Source organism: Bombina bombina, chromosome 6, assembly GCF_027579735.1.
Source record: "Bombina bombina isolate aBomBom1 chromosome 6, aBomBom1.pri, whole genome shotgun sequence".
Taxonomy (NCBI): Eukaryota; Metazoa; Chordata; class Amphibia; order Anura; family Bombinatoridae; genus Bombina; species Bombina bombina.
In genome coordinates, this window is record NC_069504.1 from 39,302,307 (window position 1) to 39,313,375 (window position 11,069).

The following is an 11,069-nucleotide window of genomic DNA, read 5'->3' on the forward strand; positions in this document are numbered from 1 at the left end:
AACTCTTTTCTAAAATATTTTCAGAGCTCTTCAGGTGTGGCCTCTATTGAAGAGAGCACTTTACATTTGTTTTCAAACAGACAATATCACAACAGTGGCATATGTCAATCATCAAGGAGGGACTCGCAGTCCTTCAGCAATGAACTAAGTATCTCGGATACTTTTTTGGGCGGAATCCAGCTCTTGTCAAATTTCTGCAATTCATATCCCAGGTGTAGACAATTGGGAAGCGGATTATCTCAGCCGTCAGACTTTACATCTGGGGGAGTGGTCTCTCCATCCAGAGGTGTGTTTTCATCTTGTACAGATGTGGGGTCTTCCAGAAATAGATCTGATGGCCTCTCATCTAAACAAGAAGCTTCCCAGATACCTTTCCAGGTCCAGGGATTCTCAGGCGGAGATGGTGGATGCCTTGGCAGTTCCTTGGTTTTACCAACCTGCTTACATTGTCCACCTCTGGTTCTTCTTCCAAGGTTGATCTCCAAGATCATAATTGAACAATCTTTTGTGTTTCTGATAGCACCAGCATGGCCTCACAGGTTTTGGTATGCAGATCTTGTCGGGATGTCCAGTTGCCAGCCTTGGCCACTTCCTTTAAGGCCAGACCTTCTGTCTCAAGGACCGTTTTTCCATCAGGATCTCAAATCTCTAAATTTGAAGGCATGGAAATTGAACGCCTAGTGCTTAGTCATAGAGGTTTCTCTGACTCAGTGATTAGCACTATGATACAGGCTCGTAAGTCTGTTTCAAGGAAAATGTATCATCGGCTTTGGAAAACCTATATTTCATGGTGTTCCACTCATAATTATTCTTGGCATTCTTTCAGAATTCCTAGAATTTTAGTTTCTTCAGGATGGTTTGGATAAGGGTTTGTCTGCAAATACTTTGAAAGGACAATTTTCTGCTCTTTCTGTCTTATTTCATAGAAAGATTGCTAAACTTCCTGATTTTCACTGTTATGTTCAGGTTTTGATTCATATCAAACCCGTTATTAAATCTATTTCTCTTGTAAGGTGTATCCAGTCCACGGGTTCATCCATTACTTGTGGGATATTCTCCTTCCCAACAGGAAGTTGCAAGAGGACACCCACAGCAGAGCTGTCTATATAGCTCCTCCCCTAACTGCCACCCCCAGTCATTCTCTTGCAACTCGACAAGAAAGGAAATATCAAGAGATATGTGGTGACTTAGTGTAGTTTTACCTTCAATCAAGAGTTTATTTTTAAACGGTACCGGCGTTGTACTGTTTTACTCTCAGGCAGAAATTAGAAGAAGAGTTCTGCCTGGAGGTTTGATGATCTTAGCGGGTTGTAACTAAGGTCCACTGCTGTTCTCACACATAACTGAAGAGTATGGGACAACTTCAGTTGGGGGAACGGTCTGCATATTACCTGCTTTGAGGTATGTTCAGTATTTTTATTTCTAGAGAGATGAAATGAGTTCTAGAAAATGCTGACAGAGCCTTGTGTACTTGAGGTAAGCCTTATGCAGTGATTTAACCGCGACTGGGATCATGCTTACAGAATAGGGTAATACTCATGTTAATGCTTATATTACTTAGTGACAAAACGTTTACATGATTTCAAAAATAGGACGTTTTTTTCTCTGAGGGAGATAACTCTTTATTTGGGGCCTAGTTTCCACATGGCTAATCAGATACTCCTAGGAGTACTTTCTTAAGGCCCCTCTGACATCCAGTACATGGTGGGAGGGGCCTATTTTAGCGCTCTAAATGCACAGTTTTAATTCAGACTGAGACATCTAGCTTCCCTAGAGGAGTCCTCTGACACCTGAGGACCATTACATGGGGTTTATTTCTGCACAAAATCGTATTTGTGGGCAGGTAGGAACCTCAGCAGAGCTGTGGCTGGGTGTTCAACTGTCTTTTAACGGGGGTTTTTTTTTTAAATCCGGTTTGGGGCCTAAGGGCTTAATCATCCATTTGCAAGTGGGTGCAATGTTGCTTTAGTCCCTTACACACACTGTAAAAATTTCAAAGACTTTACTATATTTTTTCACTGTTTTGCAGTTTAAGTGTTAGTTTTTTTCTCTTAAAGGCACAGTAACGTTTTTGTTTAATTGCTGTTTCACCTTTATTAAAGTTTTTTCCAAGCTTGCTTGTCTCATTACTAGTCTGTTAAACATGTCTGACATAGAGGAAACTCCTTGTTCAATATGTTTAGAAGCCATGGTGGAACCCCCTCTTAGAATGTGTACCAAATGTACTGAAATTTCTATAAACTATAAAGACCATATTATGGCGCTTAAAGATTTATCTCCAGGGGATTCTCTGACTGAAAGAAGGGAGATTATGCCATTCAGCTCTCCCCATGTGTCAGAACCTATACCTCCCGCTCAAGTGACACCAAGTACATCTAGCGCGTCTAATTCTTTTACCTTACAGGACATGGCGGCAGTTATCAATACTACCCTCACAGAGGTATTGTCCAAACTGCCAGGGTTACAAGGAAAGCGAGACAGCTCTGGGGCTAGAACTAATACAGAGCTTTCTGACGCTTTAATGCCTGTGTCCGATATACCCTCACAATACTCAGAAGCCGAGGCAGGTGAGCTTCTATCTGTGGGTGACATTTCAGACTCAGGGAAGGCGTTACTTCAGTCTGATTCTGAAATGACAGCGTTTAAATTTAAGCTTGAACACCTCCGCGTATTGCTTAGGGAGGTTTTAGCGACTCTGGATGACTGTGACCCCATTGTGGTTCCAGAGAAATTGTGTAAAATGGACAAATACTTTGCAGTGCCTGTTTACACTGATTTTTTTCCAGTCCCTAAGAGGTTTTCAGAAATTATTACTAAGGAATGGGATAGACCAGGTGTGCCGTTCTCTCCCCCTCCTGCTTTCAAAAAGATGTTTCCCATAGATGCCGCCATACGGGACTCGTGGTAGACGGTCCCTAAGGTGGAGGGAGCAGTCTCTACCCTAGCTAAGCGTACAACTATCCCCGTCGAGGACAGTTGTGCTTTCCTAGATCCTATGGGTAAAAAAGTGGAGGGTCTCCTTAAGAAAATTTTTATACATCAAGGTTTTATTCTCCAGCCTCTTGCATGCATAGCCCCAGTTACTGCTGCAGCGGCTTTTTGGTTCGAGTCTCTTGAGGAGGCTCTGCAGGTAGAGACCCCGTTAGACGATATTCTAGACAGGATTAAAGCTCTTAAGTTAGCTAATTCCTTTATTTCTGACGCCGTTTTTCAGTTAACCAAACTAACGGCTAAGAATTCAGGTTTTGCCATTTTGGCGCGTAGGGCGCTATGGCTTAAGTCCTGGTCAGCAAACGTTACTTCAAAGTCTATGCTTCTTAACATCCCCTTCAAGGGACAGACCCTATTCGGGCCTGGTCTGAAGGAGATCATTTCCGATATTACTGGAGGAAAAGGTCACGCCCTTCCTCAGGATAGGTCCAATAAGTTAAGGACCAAACAGAATCATTTTCGTTCCTTTCGAAACTTCAAGAGTGGCGCATCTTCAACTTCCTCTAATGCAAAACGAGGGAAATTTCGCCCAGCCCAAACCAGTCTGGAGACCTAACCAGGCTTGGAACAAGGGGAAGCAGGCCAAAAAACCTGCTGCCGCCTCTAAGACAGCATGAAGGAGTAGCCCCCGATCCGGGACCGGATCTAGTAGGGGGCAGACTTTCTCTCTTCGCCCAGGCTTGTGCAAGAGACGTCAAGGAACCCTGGGAGCTAGAGATTGTTTCCCAGGGTTATCTTCTGGAATTCAAAGGTTCATCTCCAAAGGGGAGATTTCATCTCTCACAACTATCTGTAAACCAGATAAAAAGAGAGGCATTCTTACGTTGCGTTTAAGACCTACTGGTTATGGGAGTGATCCACCCAGTTCCAAGAGAGGAACAGAGGCTGGGTTTCTATTCAAACCTGTTTATAGTTCCCAAAAAAGAGGGAACCTTCAGACCTATCTTGGATCTCAAGATGCTAAACAAATTTCTCAGGATCCCATCCTTCAAGATGGAGACAATCCGAACCATCCTCCCTATGATCCAGGAGGGTCAATATATGACAACCGTGGACTTAAAGGATGCTTATCTCCACATTCCAATTCAGAGATCATCATCAGTTCCTCAGGTTCGCCTTCCTAGACAGGCATTACCAGTTTGTGGCTCTTCCCTTCGGGTTAGCCACGGCACCAAGATTCTTTACGAAGGTTCTAAGGCCGCGGGGCATAGCAGTAGCCCCTTTCCTAGACGACATTCTGATTCAGGCGTTGACTTTTCAAATCGCCAAGTCTCATACGGACATTGTTCTGGCCTTTCTGAGGTCTCACGGGTGGAAAGTGAACATATAAAAGAGTTCTCTCTCTTCTCTCACAAGAGTTTCCTTACTATGAACTCAGAAAAATTTTCATTTCTACTGAATCTATCAGACAGAAGTCAGGATATCAAAGCTTCTAACCTCTTGCCGTGCTCTTCATTCCACTTTTCGGCCATCAGTGGCTCAGTGTATGGAAATGATCGGCCTAATGGTAGCGGCAATGGACATGGTTCTGTTTGCCCGCCTACATCTCAGACCACTGCAACTTTGCATGCTCAACCAGTGGAATGGGAACTACACAGATTTGTTTCCTCTGTTAGATCTGGATCAAGAGACCAGGGATTCTCTTCTCTGGTGGTTATCTCGGGTCCATCTGTCCAGGGGAATGAGTTTCCGCAGGCCAGAGTGGACTATAGTGACGACAGATGCCAGCCTTCAGGGCTGGGGCGCAGTCTGGAACTCCCTGACGGCTCAGGGTTTGTGGACTCAGGAGGAAGCCCTCCTTCCGATAAACATTCTAGAACTAAGAGCGATATTCAATGCTCTTCAGGCTTGGCCTCAACTAGCTGCGGCCAAGTTCATCAGATTTCAGTCGGACAATATCACAACTGTAGCATATATCAACCATCAGGGGGGAACAAGGAGTCCCCTGGCCATGATGGAGGTTTCAAAGATAATTCTATGGGCAGAGTTTCACTCTAGCCTTCTCTCGGCTATCCACATCCCAGGAGTAGAGAACTGGGAGGCGGATTTTCTAAGTCTGCAGACTTTTCATCCGGGGGAGTGGGAACTCCATCCGGAGGTATTTGCCCAGCTGATTCAACTATGGGGCAAACCAGTACTGGATCTGATGGCGTCTTGTCAGAACGCCAAGCTTCCTTTGTTACGGGTCCAGGTCAAGGGATCCCCAGGCTGCACTGATAGATGCTCTAGCAGTGCCCTGGTCCTTCAGCCTGGCTTATGTGTTTCCACCGTTTCCTCTGCTCCCTCGTCTGATTGCCAAGATCAAGCAGGAGAGAGCTTCAGTGATTTTGATAGCACCTGTGTGGCCACGCAGGACTTGGTATGCAGATCTGGTGGACATGTCATCCTTTCCACCATGGACTCTGCCGCTGAGGCAGGACCTTCTACTCAAGGTCCATTCAAACATCCAAATCTAATTTCTCTGCGGCTGACTGCTTGGAGATTGAACGCTTGATTTTATCAAAACGTGGTTTCTCCGAGTCGGTCATTGATACCTTAATTCAGGCTCGAAAGGCTGTCACCAGGAAAATCTTTCATAAGATATGGTGTAAATATTTTAATTGGTGTGAATCCAAGGGTTACTCATGGAGTAAAGTCAGGATTCCTAGGATTTTATCCTTTCTCCAAGAAGGATTGGAGAAGGGATTGTCAGCTAGTTCCTTAAAGGGACAGATTTCTGCTCTGTCTATTCTTCTGCACAAGCGTCTGGCAGACGTTCAGGCGTTTTGTCAGGCTTTAGTTAGAATCAAGCCTGTGTTTAAACCTGTTGCTCTGCCATGGAGTTTAAATTTGGTTCTTAAAGTTCTTCGAGGGGTTCCGTTTGAACCTCTGCATTCCATAGATATCAAGCTTTTATCTTGGAAAGTTCTGTTTTGGTAGCTATCTCTTCGGCTCGAAGAGTTTCAGAGTTATCTGCCTTAGTGTGATTCCCCTTATCTGATCTTCCATGCAGTTAAGGTAGTTTTGCGTACCAAACAAATATGTGAATAAGTAGAGCGCTGGATATAAGCAGTGCATTCCAAACACCTCACTTAGAAAAAAGATCCTTCAATCTATTTTGGGCGTTTACTAGATAGTGTAGTGAATAAAGTGAGGGCGCTACTAAATAGCTGAAGGAATGAGTGAAAACTTTAAGATGTGTAAAATTTCTTAATTGAAAAAACGATGTGTATTAATAAAGTACTGTGTATAATATTTCTTTAAAAAGGAGTGTCTTTGTAAGTACTTAAGAGGTATATAGAGAAATCCTGTGTGTAATATAGAATGTTGATTTTAAAATGCCTGTGTCTAAATTAGGTATGCAGTGAATAATGTGATTTTAAAAAAAATTTGAAAAAAAGATTATGATGTGTCAAAAGTGGTAAATGTATACCAGCCGATTATACATTAGAGAGGAGTGCAAAATGTGCCTGCAAATATGCAATCTTGATAAAGCTCTGAATAAGAGCGAAACGCGTCGAGCTGTGTGACTTGACTGTTTGCAACATTTTGAATTTTAATATCCTTTTAGGAAAAAGATTGTATATATTTTTAACCCGGGTTATTAAAGAGACTTTCCTTATCGCATACTTCCAACCATCTACAGGAAGATTACGCTAAACTGCGTGCATAGCACTAAGTGCAGTTTTAACTTTAAGAGGCTTGTCTCTATTTGCAAGTGAAGTAATAACGGATCCAAACCGGAAAAAGTTTTATCGCAGAAATTTCCTCCCACAGGGAGTGTGACGTCAGACGCCAACACTTGCGGCAAGGTGGAGAGCATTGCAAGCCGAGCGGTCAAACGGATCTCTTCTACGAAGTAATACAAGTAAGAAACCTGAACAAAAAAAGGTTACTTCTGATGGCATAGCCTAAAGACTATTCACTTAACTAAAGGTTGACAAACAAAGGCTTATTATTACTGTATGCTCAGCACAAAGGGCAGTTATCCACACTAGATACAAAGTAACCCAAAAATCGAGGGTATGCTTTAGAAATATATTACGCTGCAAATTCTAATGTATCTATTTGTTCCGATGTTACTGTGATCTGACACCAAAGGAAAAGTGTTCTACAAAATATCAAAGAACTGTTTATTTTTTGTATCCGATATATTAATATCATAACTTGCTTAAGGTGGAAATCAAATTGTTATTGGGACTAATGTGATATATTTGATTCTGGTCTAATCATACTGATGCATCTATAAAGTTAAACAAGATATTGTGATCACTTTTATTGGGAGAAGTCCCAAAATTATAGAAGGTCTTTGATTTTAGAAAAAAATTTTTTTAACCATATTTTTAAATAAATCATTTTTCTTAAATACTGGGTCTTTTTTAAATCTATACAGATGATCCACATATAGTATACTCAGTTTCTTTTATCTTATGGTTAACAATAATCAACGGATACATATTTGCAGGCACATTTTGCACTCCTCTCTAATGTATAATCGGCTGGTATACATTTACCACTTTTGACACTTCATAATCTTTTTTCAAATTTTTTTTAAATCACATTATTCACTGCATACCTAATTTAGACACAGGCATTTTAAAATCAACATTCTATATTACAGGATTTCTCTATATACCTCTTAAGTACTTACAAAGACACTCCTTTTTAAAGAATTATACACACAGCACTTTATTAATACACATCGTTTTTTCAATTAAGAAATTTTACACATCTTAAAGTTTTCACTCCTTCAGCTATTTAGTAGCGCCCTCACTTTATTCACTACACTATCTAGTTTTGCGTACCAAACCTGGTTTTCTTCCTAAGGTGGTATCTAATAAGAATATCAATCAGGAGATTGTTGTTCCCTCACTGTGTCCTAATCCTTCTTCAAAGAAGGAACGTCTAATACACAATCTTGACGTGATTCGTGCTTTAAAGTTTTATTTACAAGCTACTAAGGATTTTCGTCAAACATCTGCATTGCTTGTCGTCTACTCTGGACAGAGGAGAGGCCAAAAGGCTTCGGCATCTTCTCTTTCTTTTTGGCTGAGAAGCATAATCCGTTTAGCTTATGAGACTGCTGGCCAGCAGCCTCCTGAAAGAATTGCAGCTCATTCCACTAGAGCGGTAGCTTTCACATGGGCTTTTAAAAATGAGGCCTCTGTTGAACAGATTTGTAAGGCGGCGACTTGGTCTTCGCTTCATACTTTTTCTAAATTCTACAAATTTTGATACTTTTGCTTCCTCGGAAGCTATTTTTGGGAGAAAGGTCTTGTAGGCAGTGGTGCCTTCCGTTTAAATTCCTGCCTTGTCCCTCCCTTCATCCGTGTCCTATAGCTTTGGTATTGGTATCCCACAAGTAATGGATGAACCCGTGGACTGGATACACCTTACAAGAGAAAACAAAATTTATGCTTACCTGATAAATTTCTTTCTCTTTTGGTGTATCCAGTCCACGGCCCGCCCTGTCACTTTAAGGCAGGTGTTTTTTATTTTTAAACTACAGTCACCACTGCACCCTATAGTTTCTCCTTTTTTCTTGCTTGTCTTCGGTCGAATGACTGGGGGTGGCAGTTAGGGGAGGAGCTATATAGACAGCTCTGCTGTGGGTGTCCTCTTGCAACTTCCTGTTGGGAAGGAGAATATCCCACAAGTAATGGATGAACCCGTGGACTGGATACACGACAAGAGAGAAATTTATCAGGTAAGCATAAATTTTGTTTTCTCCTCCTTGGTGTCTTAATTTGGTTTTGAAGATTTTACAGGCTCCTTCTTATGAGCCTATGCATTCATTGGATATTAAATTACTTTCTTGAAAAGGGTTTTCTTTTTTCCATCTATTTTGCTGGTAGTTTCTAAATTTTCTGCTCTCTTGTGAGTCTCCTTATCTGATTTTCCATCGATAAAGCTGTTTTGCACATTTCATTTAAATTTTTGCCTAAAGTTGTGAATTCTAACATCAGTAGGGAAACTGTTGTTCCTTCCTTGTCTCCTAATCCTAAGAATACTCTTGAAAGATTTCTAGTCTATTTGTTATTTTTTTCTGGCTCCAGGAAAGGTCAGAAAGCCTCTGGCATCTTGGTTGAAACTTTTGATTCACAAAGCTTATTTGGAGGCGGGGCAGTCTCCGCCTCCGAGAATTACAGCTCATTCTACTAGATCAGTTGCCACTTCTTGGTCTTTTAAGAATGAAGCTTCAGTTGATCCAATTTGCAAAGCAGCAACTTGGTTTTCTTTGCATACTTTTACTAAATTTTACCATTTTGATGTTTGCTTCTTTGGAAGCAGCCTTTGGTAGAAAGGTTCTTCAGGCAGTTGTCTCAGTTTGATTCTAGTACCTTTGATTTTGAGTTTTTTTTTTTTTTTTTTAAAAGAAAACCTTAAATATTTTTTGGATTTAATTTCTCAGCGGATTTAGCTGTCATTTTATCCCTACCTCTCTAGTGACTCGTGGATTTCCACATCACTAGCTCATGGACTCTTGCCACTTACGTGAAAGAAAACATAATTTATGTAAGAACTTACCTGATAAATTAATTTCTTTGTTAGTGGCAAGAGTCCATGAGACCCACCCTATTTTTTTGTGGTTATGATTTTTTGTATAAAGCACATGCACATGTATAAAGCAAAAAGTTCCTCTTTTTGTATGCTTTTTACTCCTTTTACACCTCACTTCTTGGCTACATGTTAAACTAAGGTATGAGTAAGGTGGGAGGTGTATTTATAGGCATTTTGAGGTTTGGGAAACTTTGCCCCCTCCTGGTAGGAATGTATATCCCATATGTCACTAGCTCATGGACTCTTGCCACTTTGAAAGAAATGAATTTATCGGGTAAGTTGTTACATAAATTAATATTTTTCTACCAGTGAGTTGAGTTACATTGCTGCCTTATGACAGGGAGCCTGTTATGTACAGTATGTCATCTTGCTGCTTTGTTACACTAGAGGAATACTGAATAAAACAGGCATTCACTTTTATGCCATATTTTTTCTTTGCTTTAGAGCTTCATTGCAAGTGTTTCCAAGGTGTACACATTACTAGATCAGTCTAAAGCAGGGGCCAGCAACCTTGGCTCCCCAGATGTTTTTTGCCTAAATTGTGTCTGAGCATCATGGGAAATGTAGTTCCAGAACATCTGGGGTGCCAAGGTTGATGACCCCTGGTCTAAAACTTGCATGCTAGGTGTTGTACTGCTACTGATGGCTAACCAGGGTAAGTATTCTGTGCTAGTATCAACCAGATTAAAAGAAAAGTTCTCTTTTGTTTGCAGCCTAATTAGCAATATGCATCTACTGTTACTGATATACAAGTTGACTGTATTAGAAATTAGAGTGAATGCTATATCACTTTACTGTAAACTGTGGTTGCTTGGAACACATTTCTGGTTTTAGCAACATTATGCTGAGATTGTTTGTTTTATCCTTATAGGCTTTCCAGCGGCACGAAGATGTCACAGCTGTGTCCAAATAAAACATGGTGAGTATATTGAATGCATGACGGGATAATTAGATGCTAAAAGCATGGTATATAGATATATTTATATAGATACCAAAATTTGACTAACTATCCATTTACAAGTAGATGAGTTTTTTGAGAGTAATATTGATCAATGCAATGGAATTTACAAATTATATCTGAACCACAAGATGGTTAAAAGGACAGAACGTGTTATAGGCCTGAGTACAAGGGTCATCATCATCGTGAGGGGTAAGAGGTATAAAGAGGCTGACAATAGCCAGGGAAGAGATCTATAACTATACATAGAGCAGACCTCCTCAAACTTGGCCCTCAGAGGTTTTGGAACTACATTACTCATGATGCTCAGCCAGCATATCAGCTGGCTGAGTATCATGGGAAATGTAGTTCCAAAACCTCTGAAGGGCCAAGTTTGTGGATGTCTGACAGAGCATATACTAACAGTTCTATATCTACATGACATCTAGATTTATAAAGATGTGTATTTACGTAGCAAAAATAGATTAACAAAGAAGCGCTGCTAATTGATAAATTGAAACAAATGAGACTAATTAATAAAAAACAGATCAATCCTATGCCTTTGTAGTGCATATAAATAGTAAAAGTACAATAGGAGTGT

General features: G+C 40.8%; 1 protein-coding gene across 2 annotated transcripts in view; it reads left to right on the top strand.

Moving 5' to 3' along the window:
* KLHDC10 (kelch domain containing 10) overlaps nt 1-10,673 on the top strand; it is a 229,686-nt gene extending 219,013 nt beyond the window's left edge. For both annotated transcript variants that reach the window (XM_053716378.1, XM_053716377.1), the window contains one exon: nt 10,403-10,673. In XM_053716378.1, the coding sequence (XP_053572353.1) occupies nt 10,403-10,479 (77 nt within the window). In that variant the 3' untranslated portion in view covers nt 10,480-10,673. The remainder of the gene's footprint in view (nt 1-10,402) is intronic.
* Nucleotides 10,674-11,069: the final 396 nt, after the last annotated feature.